This window comes from Schizosaccharomyces cryophilus (assembly GCF_000004155.1).
Source record: "Schizosaccharomyces cryophilus OY26 unplaced genomic scaffold supercont4.1, whole genome shotgun sequence".
Taxonomy (NCBI): domain Eukaryota; kingdom Fungi; phylum Ascomycota; class Schizosaccharomycetes; order Schizosaccharomycetales; family Schizosaccharomycetaceae; genus Schizosaccharomyces; species Schizosaccharomyces cryophilus.
This window is the reverse complement of record NW_013185624.1, coordinates 2392390-2410829: the sequence shown is the minus strand read 5'-3', so window position 1 is coordinate 2410829 and position 18440 is coordinate 2392390. Positions and strand designations below refer to the sequence as shown.

General features: G+C 39.2%; 10 protein-coding genes across 10 annotated transcripts; 5 read left to right on the top strand and 5 right to left on the bottom strand.

The window, feature by feature from the left end:
* Positions 1–106: 106 nt before the first annotated feature.
* SPOG_04023 (manganese ion transporter) lies at positions 107–1615 on the bottom strand. The gene has a single exon (XM_013166285.1). It carries the CDS (start codon positions 1562–1564, stop codon positions 554–556), a length of 1011 nt encoding a protein of 336 aa, XP_013021739.1. The 5' UTR covers positions 1565–1615; the 3' UTR covers positions 107–553.
* Positions 1616–1721: 106 nt separating this feature from the next.
* SPOG_04022 (uncharacterized protein) lies at positions 1722–3273 on the top strand. The gene is made up of 2 exons (XM_013166284.1): positions 1722–1866; positions 1939–3273. Exons 1-2 carry the CDS (start codon positions 1847–1849, stop codon positions 2264–2266), a joined length of 348 nt encoding a protein of 115 aa, XP_013021738.1. The 5' UTR covers positions 1722–1846; the 3' UTR covers positions 2267–3273.
* SPOG_04021 (SWI/SNF and RSC complex subunit Ssr4) lies at positions 2334–3828 on the bottom strand. Its single transcript, XM_013166283.1, has 3 exons — positions 3617–3828; positions 3427–3570; positions 2334–3268 (listed from the first exon to the last, which is right to left on the bottom strand). The coding sequence occupies exons 1-3, from the start codon at positions 3773–3775 to the stop codon at positions 2423–2425; spliced, it is 1149 nt and encodes a 382-aa protein (XP_013021737.1). The 5' UTR covers positions 3776–3828; the 3' UTR covers positions 2334–2422.
* Positions 3829–4001: 173 nt separating this feature from the next.
* Positions 4002–6643, bottom strand: SPOG_04020 (anaphase-promoting complex subunit Apc2). The gene is made up of 3 exons (XM_013166282.1): positions 5050–6643; positions 4385–5004; positions 4002–4331 (listed from the first exon to the last, which is right to left on the bottom strand). The coding sequence occupies exons 1-3, from the start codon at positions 6283–6285 to the stop codon at positions 4142–4144; spliced, it is 2046 nt and encodes a 681-aa protein (XP_013021736.1). The 5' UTR covers positions 6286–6643; the 3' UTR covers positions 4002–4141.
* Positions 6644–6947: 304 nt separating this feature from the next.
* Positions 6948–7654, bottom strand: SPOG_05550 (V-ATPase assembly factor Pkr1). Its single transcript, XM_013166651.1, has 2 exons — positions 7378–7654; positions 6948–7248 (listed from the first exon to the last, which is right to left on the bottom strand). Exons 1-2 carry the CDS (start codon positions 7566–7568, stop codon positions 7086–7088), a joined length of 354 nt encoding a protein of 117 aa, XP_013022105.1. The 5' UTR covers positions 7569–7654; the 3' UTR covers positions 6948–7085.
* Positions 7655–8307: 653 nt separating this feature from the next.
* On the top strand, positions 8308–11241 carry SPOG_04018 (mediator complex subunit Pmc1). Its single transcript, XM_013166281.1, has one exon. The coding sequence runs from the start codon at positions 8470–8472 to the stop codon at positions 11107–11109; it is 2640 nt and encodes an 879-aa protein (XP_013021735.1). The 5' UTR covers positions 8308–8469; the 3' UTR covers positions 11110–11241.
* SPOG_04017 (pseudouridine synthase) lies at positions 10623–13654 on the bottom strand. Its single transcript, XM_013166280.1, has one exon. The coding sequence runs from the start codon at positions 13391–13393 to the stop codon at positions 11357–11359; it is 2037 nt and encodes a 678-aa protein (XP_013021734.1). The 5' UTR covers positions 13394–13654; the 3' UTR covers positions 10623–11356.
* On the top strand, positions 13481–14726 carry SPOG_04016 (uncharacterized protein). The gene has a single exon (XM_013166279.1). It carries the CDS (start codon positions 13853–13855, stop codon positions 14225–14227), a length of 375 nt encoding a protein of 124 aa, XP_013021733.1. The 5' UTR covers positions 13481–13852; the 3' UTR covers positions 14228–14726.
* Positions 14727–14894: 168 nt separating this feature from the next.
* On the top strand, positions 14895–16742 carry SPOG_04015 (chaperonin-containing T-complex gamma subunit Cct3). The gene is made up of 3 exons (XM_013166278.1): positions 14895–14960; positions 14998–15071; positions 15141–16742. Exons 1-3 carry the CDS (start codon positions 14936–14938, stop codon positions 16626–16628), a joined length of 1587 nt encoding a protein of 528 aa, XP_013021732.1. The 5' UTR covers positions 14895–14935; the 3' UTR covers positions 16629–16742.
* A 153-nt stretch (positions 16743–16895) lies between these two features.
* On the top strand, positions 16896–18419 carry SPOG_04014 (U3 snoRNP-associated protein Sof1). Its single transcript, XM_013166277.1, has 2 exons — positions 16896–17162; positions 17215–18419. Exons 1-2 carry the CDS (start codon positions 16901–16903, stop codon positions 18261–18263), a joined length of 1311 nt encoding a protein of 436 aa, XP_013021731.1. The 5' UTR covers positions 16896–16900; the 3' UTR covers positions 18264–18419.
* The last annotated feature ends 21 nt before the right edge of the window (positions 18420–18440 follow it).

Genomic DNA, 18440 nt, shown 5'->3' with positions numbered 1-18440 from the left:
CAATGCAGTACACTAAAGGGCAAACAATAAGACGATGGAAGTAGGATGGTAGAAGAAGACGAAATGGATGCTTTATACTTTTCCTGTGGATATATGTTACTCATAATCCGAGTTTTTAATTCTTCATTCTTTTATAAACAGCTAATCCGCGAAACTAGTTTTCTATGCGTTTACGATTATTGCTTAAGGCAGAATCAAAGGTTGGTCGTTAGAGCTTCTGCTCTTTTTTTATTTATACAGTGTATATTGATAACAAAACAAGAAAACCAAAAATTCCCAAACCCTAATTTTCGTCGAACCTAGTGAACAAGTAAATACTGTTAAGTCAAGTGGTGACAGGAGCACAACATGTGAAGACATAAGCTTCAAAAAAGTAGAATCCGTAACCAAGATTAAAGACAGGGCTCTTTAGATATCGTAATGATTCTCATTATGATGGATATTAAAAATTAAATATGCAAGCAAAAAATGTAAATTGAAGGCACGTAAGAGAAGGGGGGTACAGAGCGATAAACAAGAACAGAAATAAATGCTTCTGAAAAGACTTCAAACATTAAGGGGATTCTGAAAAGTACTTTTTCGTAGCGTGATACGTACTTATCATTATAGCACAAGAAGGTGCTACTTTTACGCAGCGAGGAAGCGTTCCTTTCCATAATGCACGAGCTCCACCTTTAGAATATAATGTTAACAAAATCTGACCACGTGTAAGAGTATGACCATGAACTTGTCGAGCGGTCTTGGAAACGTCGAACGGCTGAGTAAGCAAAGTAGCCATAATACCACTAATTCCTCCACTCATAAAATTTACGTAGATATCCTTCGTGGAATTATCTTCCAACGATGGTTCGAAGCTTGGATGTTGAAGGAAAAACCGACGCGTCCGTTCATAAGCCCACCAGTAAAATGCACTAAAAGGAACATCTCGCCAAAGAGTGACGCCAACACCGTTCCATAGACTCAGATAGCCTTTTTCGTATATCATCTTTTGCAAGCCTCGAAAGACTTCTTTAGCGATATCTCCTGTATGTCCAGGGGGATAGTGACCGCCAGCAGCTTGCACTCTTGTCCGAAAAAGTTCAATTGGGGAAACAATGCTAGCGGAAACAGTGCGCGCTGAAGCGCCGGCGGCAGCAGCAGAAGCTGGAAATTCCCAATCTGTATACAAAAGCAAAAGTCGTTCATACATCATGAATTGAACTATATTGGCCGGGAGTAGCATGGTTAAAGAAGGAATCAGACCTCTCCAAAGGCTTCGAATGCCTTCGTTGCGAGCTATCTGAAATAATCCTGACACTGGTCCTGTCAAAGGCCGTGCCTTATGGGAGCCCTGACCAACAGAGGTCTCGATCGACGAGCGAAATACATTTTCTTCAACTGAGGTATACGCCGACATCGATTCGCTTTGCAGACGAGTCTTCACAACATCAAACGGCGTCACGGTTAACGTCGTAATGAAGCTTCCAACGCAAGCCGAGACCATTTTGGCCATGGGTTTGACGTCGGGCTCTGCATTTGCTGACAATTCCGCTTCCGAGCTCCTCGTCTGATCTGCTCTTTGCATGAATCTAAAGTTGTCACTCAATGCACGATCCTTCAACTCTTCTCTCCAGAGTAGAAAGTGTTGCCATAAATGTTACCATTAAATACATCGTGGTACGTTATATTAAATAGAGAGGATTAACACAGGAGTTTTCTTGTCCGCTAAGAAACAAAGGAGTCAAGAGCATCCATAAGATTCATCCTTTTTTTCCACATTTCTATCATTTTTTATTAAGAAAATAAACAAAAGTATAATAATTCTTATTTATTCACTGGAGTTTACTTACATTTTTGAAGTCTTAAGATGTCTTATTTCCGTAGTGGGTAAGGAATCGCTTAAGGAGACACCCTGTCAAAATCAGCAAACTTGAAAACTAACTGGCGTGTTTCATTTAGTATCATTGGGTTTTTGTCCGGTTTAGGTCTCAGTTATGCCGGAGGTGTTCAATCCTTATTGTCATCGAGTAAACAAACCCAAACAGAATTACAGGTTACGACAGAATTAATACAAAAACAAACGAAATCCCAAAAGGAGATGGAGAATCGAGTCAAGGTCTTGGAAGACACAGCTTCGAGGTACAATACCGAAGAGCAAGTAAAAGAGTGGAAGACAATTGTTCAAAATTTGCATCTTGACCAATTGGAACTACAAGCTCGACAAAAGCAAATAGAAGAGGCTCTTGGACATTTATTACTAGAACGACAAACCAAGCTTCTGGTATGAAAAATGGGTGTTTGTAATGATAGTCATGAGTACCGTTTTGTGTTTGATGAATGAAGGAGATTTTTTTTTTTTAAAAAAAAAGACGACATAAAACCATTTTATTCTTACGATGTATTTTACTGTTTTCTTCTCTTCTCTAATTAATGTACATTCTGCTTATGTCGACGATGGCCTGCGAAGCACCCTTTCCCAAGGAACGATTTTCGCTTGGGCAAACTCTTCCAAAGAGCTTATTACCTTCTGATAGTCTTCCAAGTTATTCATGTTCGTGCATTCTTTCAACTTTTCCGAAATAGTATTCGTATACATAAGCTCTCCCTGCAAGCGTTGATATTCTTCATCTTGTTTTTTTAGTTGAGCTTTTTTTTCCTTCACTTCATCTGTGAATTCATCAAGTGACTTTGCTGTATCGAACACTGTGGGTGGTTCAATATCTTTTGCTGCTTGTAACGTCAATAGAATCTGACTCATCCATTCCGTATTTCGAATAAAGCGTGCCGTACATATTTGTTGCGGCGTCAACTTATCCATAATGTCTCCCTTTTCAATTTCTAGATCCTCTGGTGCAATGGGTGATGTATTTCCATTTGGTACCGCTGTTTTAGCAGCTCCATCAGGTACTTGATTTGGGGGAATATTCACTGAGGATGCAGCGTTTGCAACAGAAGGAGTCCGAGAACGCGCCCGCATTTGAGATGCGGCTGCAGATACGCTCGGTTCACGTATTGGTGCTCCTACTGGGATATTTGCAGCTGCCGTCCGTTGTTCCCTTAATAAGAAGGGAGGAGTTCGTATATCAGGGAGAGGATATTGTCGTATTTGTGGTGGCTTCGCAATTGAGATGTTCGCAGGTACAGAATCGTTTTCTGATGCCCTTATATAGTGAACTAGCCAATAATTATCAAACCCAATGCCGAGCAAACGATAGCGAAATCGAGAATGAAGTGTTTTAGGCTCTGACAATGGAAAGAAGCCATGTTTCGCTTCATGAATCTCAAGCACCTATGGTTTAAAACAATTAATATATATTCTTTTAATGTTGAAACAACTCTCTCGATCCATTTCGCTTCAATTAATTGATTCCTTACGTATGATTCTAAACCAGCAGCAGAATCGTCATTCAAACAATCACGAGAAGAATTCCTCAAAAAGCCACATACCTTTCCAGTAACCTCTATATTAAAAACACGTTCATTACTCATAAAATGCATACCATCTGGAGGACATGGTAACGTTGGAGCCTGCCAGACTAGGAACAGCGTTCCATCATTTGGTTGATCTACTAATGTCCAAGAAAACGTAATCTGAAATGTTAGAGACAATTTCCTTTTATTCCAAGACAAACCGTACCTGAGGAAGTGCTTGAGATGCTTTCGTAAGAATATCAACTACCGCAGGAATTGGTAAATGAGGTGCTGGCGGATAGGGCAAATTTGCTCGACACCAGACTTGAGATCTGTATTCCAAAGGAATAGACAACAAAGTTTGGGCGGCTGTTGTTGCAGACATTGCCCTTTTCTATTCCAACTTTGTTTTACAATTGTCCAAGGCCTTCATGGTGTCGTAGTCCATGGTTTAACGATGCTCATCAGTAAAAATATTAAGGAAATACACTTTACCTTCTTAATAAACATTTTCAGATGATTCTTTAGAGTTCTGGTAGAAGTATATGTTTATAATTTTTTATTCACATTTGTCATTTTACTGTCTTTTTGGAAGAGAATACGTAGTTCCATGTCGGCGCATGAGTTCAATATCATTACCTTATGAGATAAAAAATTACAATAACTAGCAAAACAGGCTTTCATTAGATAGGATATTTCATAAGCATGAGTGGAAATCGTTAAGGAATGGAATCAAATAAAGAAAAGAAGATCACTTTAGCTTATACGCACCTCCAGTAAACTCCAACTTGTCTTCTTTGACCATCAAAGCAAGAAACTCTCGTAATTCATTTTGCGTTCGATTGTACCCATTTGGCGGCGGTATAAACATTGTCAACATGTTGTGAATTCTTTCCAACTCCAAAGAGCCAAGATTCGTAAGCATACCGACCACAAAGGACCTAGATTTGTGTTAGTACACTCAGCATATATGTTCAAGAACATGGGACCGTACCAATAAACACGCATTTCTGAACCTGCTACTTCCGCTTGTGATTGAACGGCTGAAGCAGGCTCGTCTTCAATAACTGTATCAACAATAGCCGCTTCTTGTTGTGTTTCGCGAACACCGTACACATCGTCTTTTACCAATGTCAATACTTGATGGTGAACCCAAAAATTAATATGCTTCTTTACGATATCGACTGACTGATCAAGTTTTTCCGCAGCATCTTCCAATCTAAGTGTCAGTGACTCTTCGAATAAAGATATTAGCGTAGCTTGCTCAGGCGTAACTGATAAATCCAACGTTCTGTCTTCAAGCGTAATTTCCAATTCCACGGTTCCCAGGTTTTGAAGATAAACCAGCTCGCGTTTATTTTTTTTCTTTGAAAAACTAGCGGCATACTTATTGAGTTCTTCCTGGATTGCTTTGGGCACACGGAACGGCCGAACTACAAGATTAGGCCAAAAGATTCTAGATAAAATAGTCGCATGAAACACGGGTGACACATCTTTCCTTCCATGGATGAACTCATCAATCGATTTCGATTTTCTAATATCTTCAAGCATTACATTACACATTTGCAGCGTGGATTCCCCAAAACGATATTTCAAGAATCCTATGTTTTTGGACTATAAAAATCATTAGTAATTTCATAAGATAAAAAAAATACTTACTTCGTGATCGTAATTATAATCCGTAATTTGTAATAAACGGTCCGCAAGCAAGAGCTGCAGTTCTTTAATTAGTGTTTCTTTACTCTTGAAAATAGATATTAGGCTCGCAATAATATCTTTATCCGTAGGTTTCCGAAAGTCAGGAGCTGCATCAATGGGATCTGGCATCCACTTAAGGTAATCATTTCGATCAGAAGCAGCATCCACGTTGCTCGCTGGGATTTTTGCTAGCTCGGATGATAAGCCATTTTTGGATTTGCTGAAAAGAAGGTAGACTAAAGATTTACTAGTGTCATCTCGCTCATTGAGAAAAGTACGGATAGGTTTTACGGCCTTATCCAATAATACCCCTGGAGGATCTAATGCGAGAAAACACCGTATAGTTGAAACATAAAAAACAAGGATCGAAGAAGTATCCTTGCTCGGCCTCAAAATACTTTTTTCACAAGTAGACATAAACCTTTCTACTAAGTACTGACGTTGTTCAGGTTGGCGAGCAGCGAGTCTTAAGTCTTCTATAGCTCCGGATGATCGAGGATACTCTAACACTATATCAAAAATAGAGTCGGATCGAAGTCTTCCTAAAAGCTTGGAAACCAACTGATCCAGCTGAGAATGTACAGAAGCTGTCGAGAGGAATGAGACATGCTCTACCAAAAGTGTAAGTTCACTTCTAATCCATTCAGCTGCTTCTTGATAAACTCCATAGTCCCATTGAGACCCGTAACGTTCATACAGAAGGGTTTGAACATGATCTTTCAGCGATAGAGCGAAGGTTTCCTTCAATTCTGAAGCCAGACCCAACTGTCGTAGCCTTTCGCAAAGGTGGAAAAAGTCTTCTAAGCCAAGATAAGAATTCGACTCATTTTCTGACCATAAACTCAAGATTTTCTTTAGGTAAGCGAATAAGGGCTTCCGTATTTGGTCAAGCGGTAAATGTCTTCGGCAGAGACTCCAGAAACATTGCTGGACATGTTCAAGTTGAATAGTGGGATCTTTTCCAACGTAGTCTTTGTAAGAAAACCAAAAAGCATAGAGGTTTTGAATAAGATTTTGCAACTCTTCGATACTAGCAGGATGGTTTTCAGAAAGTTGCGTCCGAATAGAAGAATAAAAATCAGTTCTTAGTGTATCTATAAGGTTTGATTCTGATAATGTTTGAGCGCTTTCTTGTTGAGAAGGTTGAAAATACTGAAAAACCTTCGAAATGGATGCAGAACGACTTTTGTATTCCATTTTAATAAATGCTGAGAAATTTCTTCTTTTTAATTCCTTATAGTTATTCGCTGTGAGTAGAATTGAACCAATGTGAAGATAGCAGCAATGTAAACAACTTGAGATGAATGAACGAAAATATCAGCAACCGTTAAGGTAAATCGATGGAGAATACTAAGTAGCACAGAAACAGAATTAGCAGTTATAAAGGAAGAAATATTTAGAATTTACATTGAGTACAGATGGGCGGACTGTAAGTAAGTGAAAACAATCAGAATGGAGGGTTTGACATCCACCACCAAGACAAAAACTGGCATTGAAGATTTTCGTCCATTCTAAGAGATAAAGAAAAGAAATTTTCCATAGAAATAAAAAAAATGAATAATGTCACGAATCTGTTAAAAAAGAATGCATTGACGCCTCCAATCCCTTTGTACCGACGATTACTGCGAGCTCACCGAACTTTGCTTGGTTCTGAAGAGCGGGTTTTGGGTGATGAGTATGTAAAAGCAGAATTTCGACGCCATAGAAATGTTACAAATCCGTTGCACCTAGTGGGCTTCTTGGCTTCCTGGCAACGCTATGCAGAAACCCTTGAAACAGATGCGTGGAAAGAAAAGCAAGTTGACAACAGAGATTTGTTGGATTCGCTGAATGACCAACAGCTAGGACAGGTACGTATTTAATCAGTTATGAATTAAGGATACAATAAGCGAATCTCTTGTTGAATTCAATACGAAAGGAATCCTAGGATTCTAAGATTTATGCTATTTCTATTTATCTATCTTTATAAGTCTGAAGATATATGGACATAAATATCGCTAACCCTTACTAGCTGTACGAGCTCTCAAAGGCTCTTCGTCCAGAGAAAGATCCTGACTCTGATCCGTCGAAGAACTAGTTCTTCTCTCGTTTTGATTTTGATTTTGGTTTTCAGACGTCAAATAACCTTGCATGCGACTATGAGCAAGTTCTACGAGAAACCTAAGTATGTGTTAGATGACCCAAGTTACCAAGGAATGAGTTATGCTATATCGTTTTGCTTTTTAAACCCAGAAAGAAACATAAAACAACACAAAATATAAAGCTTTTTTGCTATAGTGCCTCCCTTACCATATTAAAGACAACCAAAGACACAGAGTTAATACCAAAAGAATTATGCAATGAATGCTTTTCGTACTAATATACAGGGCTAGAAATAAGACAGCCAGTGCTGCACAGGCGATATGAGCAGACTTTGCTAATACTGGAGTTACACCAGGTGTGAAAATGCTCTGCCATAGTTCTTGAAAGTAAGAAGCCATCGTTTATTTTATGAAACAGTCAAAATCGTTACAGAAATTGCTATCCTTTGCTTGCTAATGAATCCTAGTTGGAGTTTCCAAGATGGATCTTGTTTCCTGGTTATTAAATGCAAGTTTGCTTGGTATAATGAAAACAAGTGATGTTCAAATTGCTTTCCTGGTTACAATTATATCGATACATAAATGATACAATTCCTCCTATTTTGAGTCTCGCAATTAATAGCTCATTTAAAAGACTGTCTAAATTTCAGTTTTCGAACAGAAAAATCGTGTCTGTCTCCACGATTGAATGCTACGTTACATGACGAGCGAGGTCTTCGAGCGTATGTGAATGCGCATGCTCAACTCACGGGAACCAATAATTAGCTGCTATAAAATAGATGAAAACTTCAGTCGTCGATCAATCTACTACTTTTCATATGCAACTCACTTTTGACTATACACAAAAGAATGCATTCACGGCGAAAACTATCAGCATCACAAAATCGTAATTACTGAAATGATTCTTTCTTCTTTCTTTTACTTAGAAATCTCTATAAAACATTATATACCTTGTACGAAAAAGGAAACCATGATTCATACTAATACGCATATTACTCCCTTGTTATTATTGTTCAACACTCAACTATAAGAATGTTCTTTTTTATTTCGTTCCGTCGCCATATAGTAAATTAGAGATTTTGAACGCTCTCGGTAATTAATTTCGCTTGAATATTATTAGAAGCTAAAGTGTTCTGTATTTTGTAAGAAACGAAACAGAGCCTTGTTCCATTTGGTTGAAGTATCGGGATCCTTTTATTTATTTTTTTGTTTATTTCTGCTTAGAAGAGAAATCTTCAGTTCTGTGTGGATGGTACATTCGTTAAAAACAAGGGCTTGTGTTCGTTTCATGCAATGAATTATGGATCCACCTGCAATTCCTCATATCACCCAAGGTTTTTACCCTCTCCCTAATATTATAGAGACATATACACGCCATGTGTTAAACGAGTTGGTGTCACTGGCGGAAATTTTACCGTCCATGTCCAATGTTGACAAGAAGAGAAGTATTTTGGATTGGTTGTTACGGTCTCGGACGTATACTATAAGGTTGCTTATTTTAGCTAGATGGGTTCATTTTTCGCCTCTTGTACACCGTTGCATCGATGTGGTCGCATTCTTGCAAGGTCAAAAGTTCTGCTATCAAAATTTGGTACATGTATTACAGACCATTCGCTTTCAAATGTCATTTGCTCGTCTGCGAAATGCTGACCTGTTGACGGCATTGGATCTCTTGTCTACGGGAACAAATGTCCGTTTGTTGAACGCCCCTAGCTCTCGTACATACGTTCTTCCCCGTAATGAAATTTCCACGAAACAGGTCTTGCAAGCGCTACGAACTATAAATATGATTCTTCGGATTCGTCTTGATTTGCATGAAGTGATTCCCTCTCCATTCCGAAAATTCGTGATTAATAATGGACGATGTACGTTTACCGTCCCTAATGAATTTTCCATTTCCATGACTACCAATTCCCAAGACCCTAGCTCCAATACTTCTTATTTCCAATGGTTTGCTGTAGACTTTAATTTTTTACTCCCAAATTACTCTTCCACTCCTTCTAAATTCAAACAACTTGTCGAGCATCATGTGAACGAACAAATTGCTTTACGTCTGGCTGAGCAAAAACCCATTCTCCCACTCGTTTATAACATTGTCCACAAGTTTTGTATTTTCCAACGTCTAAATCTCCTTTCTCAGGAAGCCTTTCAACTTTCAAGGCAAAGTTGGCTTGGCCATTTACGCACTATTTACGAGGAAAGTGTCCCACAGATTCGCTTGTACTATTGGCCTCAATTGACTATGAGAAAAGATGGAAAAGTAATTCCTTCAAATCATTATATTTGTCTTTGTGCCGAAACAGAGGATACCCCGGCTTTAGAACACATCCTAAGTACTCGAAAGTCTAATTGTGAATATGAGCATATATCTCTTAAAGCCAAATGGTATCATAACGATGAATTAGAAACAATCTCTTTGGACGCTTCCACCAGCACTCAGGTATTGTTGCTAAAGGTTACTGAGATGCACGCTCGATTAATATTGGGACAAATTCAAAAAGAGCTGCATCCAAAAATCTTCAGTGAGTTGACTGATAATGAACTGAAAATTCGCTTATTTGATCGTGACATTATTGTGAAGGTTAACAGCGTATCAGGAAGACTTGTTTTACTCAGCTCTAATTCTCCTTTATCACCACCTCGTTATTTACGTGCTGCTGAAAAGAACATAGCTTTGAGTTCACAGTCTGCTTCTCAAATTCTTAATCGGCTCTACTTTTTTTGTATTCAGACCGAACTCACCGAAGTAGCTTCCTGTGCAGACTTGAGTTCCGTACAGGGCTATATTTCTTTTCCAGAACTTGCTTTTACAAAGAAAATTTGGCGAAGAAAAGATGATTTGCTTTGGATTCTATCATTCAATGTTGAAACTATGGATTGGTCTGTTAAACTGGTTAACTTTACTGGACAAATCATGTTTTCCCAAGGAATTTCCACTACTGAGGGAAGTTTAACCATAGAAAGCTTTCATCGGTTAGCATACCTATTGGAAATTCAAAGTTTGCTTTACGATGCCCAAAGTGCATGCTATGAACGTCGTATTTCTTTTGAATACCTACCTACACCTTCAAAAGCTTTAATCGAAAATAACTACACTCCTTTCGTGCGAACAGGAAGCCTGAGCATACACATGCCCACAAACATTGCGGACCTTTGTCCTTTAGTTTTCATTCGAGCACACGATGGTTTCATAATATTTGAAGGCAGAATTATGCATCGCCCTCCTTTCAAAATGGAGGTAGAAACTTTTGGAACATGTACAATTAATTGGAAAAAGGGCCGATTCACGGTGCGTGGAAAAACATTTAATGATTTTGAACAAATCTGGAAGAGGATCTGTAAGGTTGTGTCTTTATCAAAAACAAATTGTTTTGAGGTCAATTTGTTGACATTGAGATTTGTTGATTTTACCTATTTGAAGCAACATAAGTTTAGAGTGACTATCATTGATGACGGGGCTTTCTCTATTTACTTTTTTGACCCAGAAAGTCCTTTTCAATTAATTGCGCATTATTTAAAAAATATATTTACAGACAATGCACACGACATGCAACCTCTAAAAATTATCATGGAAAGAACTAAAGGCATCTTAGAAGCACAACAAATGGGGTATACTGTTTTGGCTCGTTCGCTACGAGAATATCGAATCCTTTTCTCTGCAAGGCAAGGTATTCAAGTTTCTCTGAATCGTTTTGGATGCGTTCTGCAAGATGTATACTCTTTAATGTCCTCGGCAGTAAAATCCGAATCTTCGCAAAGCTTAGCACAACAATGGGAACCGTGTCAATGGTTAAACTCGGTTTGGGAAGGCGACTTGGGTGATGACGAATTGAACGGTCAAGTTGAGGCCTCACCGGAGTTGCATTTATTGAAGACGATGAAGACTGCAGATTTGAGTGCCATTATCAAAAAAATATTATCTATTCCACGGAAATACTAGTTTGCTGAATTATTTCTAAAATGAAGTCAATCCAAGAAAACTAGTTTGTTATTATATATTTGAATTCAATGATTAGAGAAAAAAATGTATATAGACGGTGTTAATGACAATTACAGTTGACGAATCCTACCGGAGAGAATGTATTATTAACCGACCTATTTTAAATATTGATTATTTCAAATTAATAGCTTCCTGTAATAACTAAACCCTTAAACTGAAAAATATACCTTTTTGTCCCATTTTTATTTTACTTAGACGAAGAATCCTGCAGATTTGTCATTAAAAAGCGCTGATCACCACTAGAAGTAGCACTTCGAGTGGCTTCACGCAAAGCCATTGTGGCATATGAGGACGAAGGAAGCTGGAACTTCAACACCAAAGCTTGATATTTTCCTTCGTCAGTAATCATCGGAACATTCGTTTCCAGAGTATCTTTGTCGGTAGTTGTGATTTGCTGCTCTAACGAGTCATACTTTCTAGTATACCATTCCATATTTTTAGGACGTACTACCAGTTTACGATAATCACCTGGTAGAGAGAGCTCCCTGTCTTTTCGAGCCATTTGACAAGGATCAAGTGAGTGCTCACGCATAATACTTTTATATGTATCAAACGTTAAATTTTTAGGATATAGCACATTACGTCCTGGTAATGGTAAAACAATGTCGTAAATTGTATAATTTTCAAGCTCTTCTTCTTTCAGATGCCTTGCTAGTGGCTTAGAAGTCTGGGGTAGATCTTCTACTACATCGGGTGCCTCGGGATCAACAGGAGTAGTTCCATTTGACTGATCGTCAGTTGGACATTCCAGTACTAGATCGCCAGCAACTGGTTTGTCTCCCAACTCTTTGATACGCCAAGATACAACCTTATTCCAAACATAGGATTGGTAAGCATGAGGATAGATACTACGTAAATGCCTTGGGATCCTTTGAAAAGCACCCAAGAAATCGCTCTGGTTCCCGCTTCGTTGCCAGGTTTCCAAAATGCTGGTCTCAGCGATAAGCCGACGAGGCAGAATTTTCAGAGTAGCTTCGGGATCATGAGTAGTATGCCAGATATGCATGGCTTCTCGAACAGGACCGGTATGTTCTGGGCGAGGGGAGAGAATAAGTTCCACGGCTTTTTTCCAATCAGACTGCAAAAGGGCAATTCCGATAGTATGCGTTCCTACCGAGGATGTACCAAATCTTTGTAGACCGAAATAATTAATAAATCCATGTTCCTTAATAGAAGACATACGCTGATTAATTTTGTCTATAGGGGTTGACACATCGCGCAAAACAACTTGGAATTCATTACCTTGCAGATCGCCAAGTTTAAGAGGAGAGTTTTGATAAGAATAGTTTCCCAGAAGGAATCCGTATGTTGAGTTAGAAAGAGAACCAGCATTTAACTGAGCAAGGCGAGAAGCACGGACATGACGGACAGCAGCACGCTGACAGGTGACACCTCTTCTATCTTTTGTTCCAGCAATGGAAAGCAATTTTGTAGGAACTTTCAGGAGACGGGCTATTTTTCCTAGGCAATCCATTGAATCGCGGTTTTCTTTGTATAAATGAAAATGACAATATTCACCTCCTAGGGATTTCCAACTAAGACGGGCATCTCTCTTTGGCCTAGGTTGGTTACTACGTTTGCATTTATCAACTTGGAAGGAGCCCTCTTTCGTAGTGGTCGACTCTAACCCAGAAAAGTGTTTGCGAATAAGTTGATGAAGAAGCGTACGTTTTGTCTTATCAAGAGGGGACGAAAATTGGGATGCCTCTAAGACTACGGATTCACTCGAGTTTCCAAGTGAGAGGTCTTGAAGAGAACTGAAAAATTGAGATGCCATTTCCTGAGGAATGCAATCTTCGAGTTCCGAAGGCAAGGTAATCGAGGGAGCGGAGGCATCTATTTTTTCTTGTTTATCCAGATTCACATTAGAAGGAGCAGCCACTGATTCTTTCTCGATTTTATCCTCCTTTGCCGAAGAAGATGCTTCAACCTCCGGTACAGGGTCATGGGATTCCATGTCTGTCAAAACAACAACATTACCTTCTACGTCAACTTCATGTACCATAAAATCAGTAAAGCGTGCTTTTAGGATTCCATCTATGGCAGGGAGGTCTGAGATTAAGAAGGTGTCAATCCCAACGTCTCCTTCAGTCATGTAAAACTTCTGATTTTCAGCATCCAAAGCATTTCTGGCTTCATAGGGCTTTTCGCTATAAGCCTCCACCTGTGTCTGCGTCAAAGACTCCTCTGTACGAAGTCGTTTTCTTGGCTCCTCTGCAGACATAGTTGCTGCTACAAGTATATTTCTTCTTCAGAAATCGACTCTTTCAAATGTTCAAATTCGTTAAAAACCTTTACGACACTTAACGATGATTTCCAATCTAGCAAATGTCAAGAAAATGAGTGAAGAAATGGATCGAGTCTATTCTTCTTTGCAAATAGCTTTTCAAATAGAGTCATTGGATTGATTCATACTCTTTCTTGTTCTTCTACGTGGAACTAGACTGGAACTGGTAGTTTTGATTATTTTTTAATGCAGTCAAGAGCAAGATCGTAATACAGAAAAGTAGCCAAAAGAAGCCTCATCTCAAGCAAAATTTGGCATTATAACGTGGTTTCTTTTTCTTTCGTTTAGATCGTTTTCAAAAAAGAATTTTCCTTTTGTCGAACTTTTCTCGAACATCCTGTTTTGCAGTGCTTCGTCTTCTGAAACAATTAGCTGTAGCCTTTCCCTAAGACTTCAATGGATCAGGAGAGAAATTGGATAGACGAGTTCCATCCTTCGTCTTTTACCAATCCTATAGAAAAGTTGAACACACTTCTCCCTAAACAAGGCACTCCGCAGCAGTTGGCAGCTTCGTCTCAGCAGTTACTTAATCAGTTTCAGTCAACATTAAATAATAACCTTGCTATTCTGAACCAGCAAATTCAGCAAATATGCGATTCTTTACCTCGTTTGCCAACCATGATTTCAGCCCTAGATCATGACAGTCGTCTTCTTTCTGAGACCTGCGATTCCTTTATTTTTAATGAAGATTCTTTGAGCTTTCTTCAAGACATTGAAACGATAAGAAAGAACTTAGAACTCACAATTGCTGAGATCGACAAACAGTCGTAGTACATTACTTTCTACGCCGTCCTTGTTTGAGGATTCCTTGGATGCTGGTTATGTTTATGCCTATTTTTTACCGTGATTTTTCTTTCTGTAATTTTATTCATTAGCTGTGTTATTGGACGTTGGAATCATGAAAACGAACCGTTCCATCGACCTCTGTTGTTCGGCTTTTCAGAAATTAAGCACATATAATTTACGAAAAATACATCAGGATTATCGTACTCTCTCGGTTTCGAGTATACAATTCTGTGTTTCTAATTTGATGGTGCTTCCAGTCAAGTCATAATCTTCAAGACCCATATCTGTCTTTTGAGCTTTCTCCGTTTATTTTTTAAATGAATGCATGGTTTCACTTTAATAAAACATACAAACTGTCTATCAAACCCTGCCTAAAACGCTGATAGCACTAAAATGTCAAGTTCAGGTCATTCCTAATTTCCAATGGAGATAGTTCCATTAAAAAGATTAAATATTCATTAAATAACAATTAATCACACATTACCTACTGAAAAGATAAACTGCTTATCCTACCTGCTTTATTGTTTATTAACATACATTCATTGTTATTTAGCGTACGCCTCGCTTTTCCGTTATCTATGATACCGCGCTTTACCGAGTTCACTATAACGTAGACTTTGGGTGGTAGTCTCTGTCTTCTATATTAAGGAGCGAACATCTGCTGCTGTAGACTTCGTCTGTCCTTCGCCAAATATGCAGTCTCCTGTATTTGTGATGAGTATGTGAACTTTTTACCGGAAAATGCTGACAAATAGACACAAATGCCAACCGTCAGGTTGGTTACAAGGCACAGATGTCGAATATTCAAGCGGCAAAAGCCGTTGCTGATGTACGAGATTCTTATTGGTGACTTTGACTCACTTTTTTATGAAAACACGTAGACACTAACCATATAAAGGTAATTCGAACTTGCTTAGGCCCTCGTGCCATGCTTAAAATGCTTCTTGACCCAATTGGCAGCGTTTTACTGACAAACGACGGGCATGCAATTTTACGAGAGATCGAAGTCGCTCATCCTGCTGCAAAGAGTATGATTGAGCTTGCTCGTACTCAAGACGAAGAAGTTGGTGATGGCACAACCTCTGTGATCATTTTGGCTGGTGAAATTTTGGCTGCTGCTAGCCCTCTTTTGGAGCGTAAGATTCATCCTGTCGTTATGATTCGCTCGTTTAAGCAAGCCCTTGAAGATGCGCTAAATGTTATTGACAAAATTACCTTGCCCGTGAACGTTGATGATAATGTTGAGATGTTCCGACTGATTCGAACCTGCATTGGCACAAAACTTGTTGCTAGATGGAGTGATTTAATGTGTCATTTAGCTCTCCGCGCTGTTCGTACAGTTGCTTCTACTGCGAATGGAAGAATGGAGATTGATATCAAGCGTTACGCCCGTGTCGAAAAAATCCCTGGTGGAGAGATTGAATCTAGCTGTGTTTTGGACGGTGTCATGTTAAACAAGGATATCACTCATCCTAAAATGAGACGCCGTATTGAAAACCCTCGCATTGTCTTACTAGATTGTCCCTTGGAATACCGTAAGGGTGAATCACAAACCAACATTGAAATTACCAAGGAGTCGGATTGGAGCCGTGTGTTAGAGATTGAAGAAGAACAGGTCAAGCACATGTGCGACTGCGTTATTGCAGTGAAGCCTGACTTAGTAATTACAGAAAAGGGGATTTCTGACTTGGCCCAACATTACTTGCTTAAAGCAAATATCACTGCTATTCGCCGCACTCGCAAATCAGACAATAATCGTATTGCTCGTGCTACTGGTGCAAACATTGTAAATCGTGTCGAAGATTTGCGTGAAAAGGACGTTGGAACTGGTTGTGGTTTGTTTTATGTTAATAAACTTGGTGATGAATACTTTACATTCCTTACTGGTTGCAAGAACCCTAAAGCTTGTACAATTATGTTGCGAGGCCCTAGTAAAGATATCATAAACGAGGTTGAACGTAACCTTCAGGATGCTATGGCTGTTGCCAGAAATGTGTACTTCCATCCAAAGCTTGCTCCTGGCGGTGGTGCTACTGAAATGGCCATTAGTGTTCGTTTAGCAGAAAAGTCTCGTGCTATTGAAGATGTCGCACAATGGCCTTATCGTGCTATAGCAGATGCTATTGAAATCATCCCTCGTACTTTAGTCCAGAACTGTGGTGCTAATCCTATCAAACTGTTGACGGAGCTTCGTGCCAAGCATGCTGAGGGTCATCACACTTTTGGTGTCGACGGTGAGACTGGTCGTGTTGTTGATATGCATGAGTACGGTGTCTGGGAGCCTGAAGCTGTGAAATTGCAATCTATAAAGACTGCCATTGAAAGTGCTTGCTTACTGTTACGTGTTGACGACATTGTCTCTGGTGTCCGCAAGCGTTCCGATTAAGTTATTTTTAGATTTTAAGTTTCTTGGTTGAGCGGAAAAAATTTAAATGTGAATGCCTAATTTGCTTGTTAGGGAAAACCACTTTAACGTATTATATTACAAGCTGAAATTCTCATTATCTCAGTATGTAGCTTACATGTAACTCTAGTATTTTTTGATTAATCCTTGTAACTAATTATCTCTTTTGTAAACGTTGTGTTGTTTCTCGTTGTAGTTCGTTATTTGGTAAAAAGCCCTCAAGTGCAGTGCTTTTCGCTTGGAACGAACCAACTATGAAAGTAAAAACAATTACTCGGGGAACTTCGTTGACGCGTCTCAATGACCAAAATCCTGTACAAAGGAATTTGGATCCTGCTCTCCATCCGTTTGAACGTGCTCGTGAGTACACGAGAGCACTGAATGCCACAAAAATGGATCGGATGTTTGCCGCTCCTTTTCTAGGTCAGATGGGACAAGGACACCAAGATGGGGTTTACGCATTAGCTCGTGACACTAATTCTTTAATCGACTGTTCTAGTGGCAGTGGCGATGGTGGTATGTGGATTTTAAGAGTGAATGATGAGGTTCCATTATTAACGTGTTGTAGTCGTAAAACTTTGGAATGCTGGAGAAAGAGAAGAACGATGGTCTACGAAAGCTCACGATGGGATTGTCCGTGGTTTAGTGTTCTCCCAAAATGGTGATGTATTGTCATGTGCCTCTGACAAATATGTGAATCTCTATGATAAACATGATGGTTCTGTTAAGAAGTCCTTTATAGGAGACGCATCATTGTTGGACATTGATTCTTGTAAAAAGGGTCATACTTTTGCTACAAGTGGTGCAAATGTGTCTATCTGGGATATTAATCGTGATACACCGGTCTCGAAGTTTGATTGGGGCGTAGATACATTACCAGTAGTGAAATTTAACTATGCCGAGGCATCAGTGTTAGCTTCTGCTGGTATTGATCGTTCTATCGTGATTTACGATTTGAGGACTTCTTCCCCTCTGACGAAGTTGGTTACTAACCTTCGTACAAATTCTATCTCCTGGAACCCTATTGAGCCATTTAATTTTATTGCTGGTAGTGAAGACCATAATATTTATATGCATGACATGAGAAACCTGAAACGGGCTCTTCATGTCTACAAGGACCATGTGTCCGCGGTTACCAGTGTAGACTTCTCACCCACTGGACAGGAGTTTGTAAGTGGCTCTTATGATAAGACAATTAGGATTTATAATGCCCGTGAAGGCCATAGTCGGGATGTATATCACACAAAGCGAATGCAACGGGTTACTAGCGTTCGGTTTTCAATGGATTCGCAATATGTTTTCTCAGGATCCGATGATAGTAATGTTCGTCTCTGGAGATCCAAAGCATCTTCGCGTGCCAGTATACGCTCTACAAGAGAAGAGAATCGTCTTAAGTACTTGGATGCTTTACGCGATCGTTACAAACATATTCCTGAAGTTCGTCGTATTGCCCGCCATCGTCACGTTCCCTCGGTTGTTAAAAAGGCAGGTGAAATCAAACGAGAAGAAATTGCTTCGCTTAAGCGCCGCGAAGAAAATCGTCGTCGTCACAGCAAGAAAGGTGCTGTGCCTTACGAGAAAGAACGGGAAAAGCATGTTGTTGCTTTACAAAAGTAATTTGGTTTTGGTAATTTAATGGTGTTAATTCTTGGTTTTTATGTATGTGGACTTTGGGAAACTTTGACATTTTTTTTAGGCAGAATTTTAATAGAATGATACAATTATATACGTCTATACTAGTTAAAGAATAGAAAAGAACGTTTCAATCAGCAATCAAGCATTTTGTAAAGGTAT

Excerpts from the sequence above, each read along its gene's own strand:
- SPOG_04023 (XM_013166285.1), bottom strand. The coding sequence starts at position 1,564 with ATGCAAAGAGCAGATCAGACGAGGAGCTCGGAAGCGGAATTGTCAGCA.
- SPOG_04022 (XM_013166284.1), top strand. The coding sequence starts at position 1,847 with ATGTCTTATTTCCGTAGTGG. Across the intron at positions 1,867-1,938 it reads ATGTCTTATTTCCGTAGTGG|TATCATTGGGTTTTTGTCCG; the intron begins GTAAGGAATCGC and ends TGTTTCATTTAG.
- SPOG_04021 (XM_013166283.1), bottom strand. The coding sequence starts at position 3,775 with ATGTCTGCAACAACAGCCGCCCAAACTTTGTTGTCTATTCCTTTGGAA. Across the intron at positions 3,571-3,616 it reads CATCTCAAGCACTTCCTCAG|ATTACGTTTTCTTGGACATT; the intron begins GTACGGTTTGTC and ends CTAACATTTCAG. Across the intron at positions 3,269-3,426 it reads ATATAGAGGTTACTGGAAAG|GTGCTTGAGATTCATGAAGC; the intron begins GTATGTGGCTTT and ends TTTAAACCATAG.
- SPOG_04020 (XM_013166282.1), bottom strand. The coding sequence starts at position 6,285 with ATGGAATACAAAAGTCGTTCTGCATCCATTTCGAAGGTTTTTCAGTAT. Across the intron at positions 5,005-5,049 it reads ATTATAATTACGATCACGAA|TCCAAAAACATAGGATTCTT; the intron begins GTAAGTATTTTT and ends TGATTTTTATAG. Across the intron at positions 4,332-4,384 it reads TCAGAAATGCGTGTTTATTG|GTCCTTTGTGGTCGGTATGC; the intron begins GTACGGTCCCAT and ends ACACAAATCTAG.
- SPOG_05550 (XM_013166651.1), bottom strand. The coding sequence starts at position 7,568 with ATGGCTTCTTACTTTCAAGAACTATGGCAGAGCATTTTCACACCTGGT. Across the intron at positions 7,249-7,377 it reads CTTTGGTTGTCTTTAATATG|GTTTCTCGTAGAACTTGCTC; the intron begins GTAAGGGAGGCA and ends ACACATACTTAG.
- SPOG_04018 (XM_013166281.1), top strand. The coding sequence starts at position 8,470 with ATGGATCCACCTGCAATTCCTCATATCACCCAAGGTTTTTACCCTCTC.
- SPOG_04017 (XM_013166280.1), bottom strand. The coding sequence starts at position 13,393 with ATGTCTGCAGAGGAGCCAAGAAAACGACTTCGTACAGAGGAGTCTTTG.
- SPOG_04016 (XM_013166279.1), top strand. The coding sequence starts at position 13,853 with ATGGATCAGGAGAGAAATTGGATAGACGAGTTCCATCCTTCGTCTTTT.
- SPOG_04015 (XM_013166278.1), top strand. The coding sequence starts at position 14,936 with ATGCAGTCTCCTGTATTTGTGATGA. Across the intron at positions 14,961-14,997 it reads GTCTCCTGTATTTGTGATGA|ACACAAATGCCAACCGTCAG; the intron begins GTATGTGAACTT and ends GCTGACAAATAG. Across the intron at positions 15,072-15,140 it reads CGGCAAAAGCCGTTGCTGAT|GTAATTCGAACTTGCTTAGG; the intron begins GTACGAGATTCT and ends AACCATATAAAG.
- SPOG_04014 (XM_013166277.1), top strand. The coding sequence starts at position 16,901 with ATGAAAGTAAAAACAATTACTCGGGGAACTTCGTTGACGCGTCTCAAT. Across the intron at positions 17,163-17,214 it reads TAGTGGCAGTGGCGATGGTG|TCGTAAAACTTTGGAATGCT; the intron begins GTATGTGGATTT and ends AACGTGTTGTAG.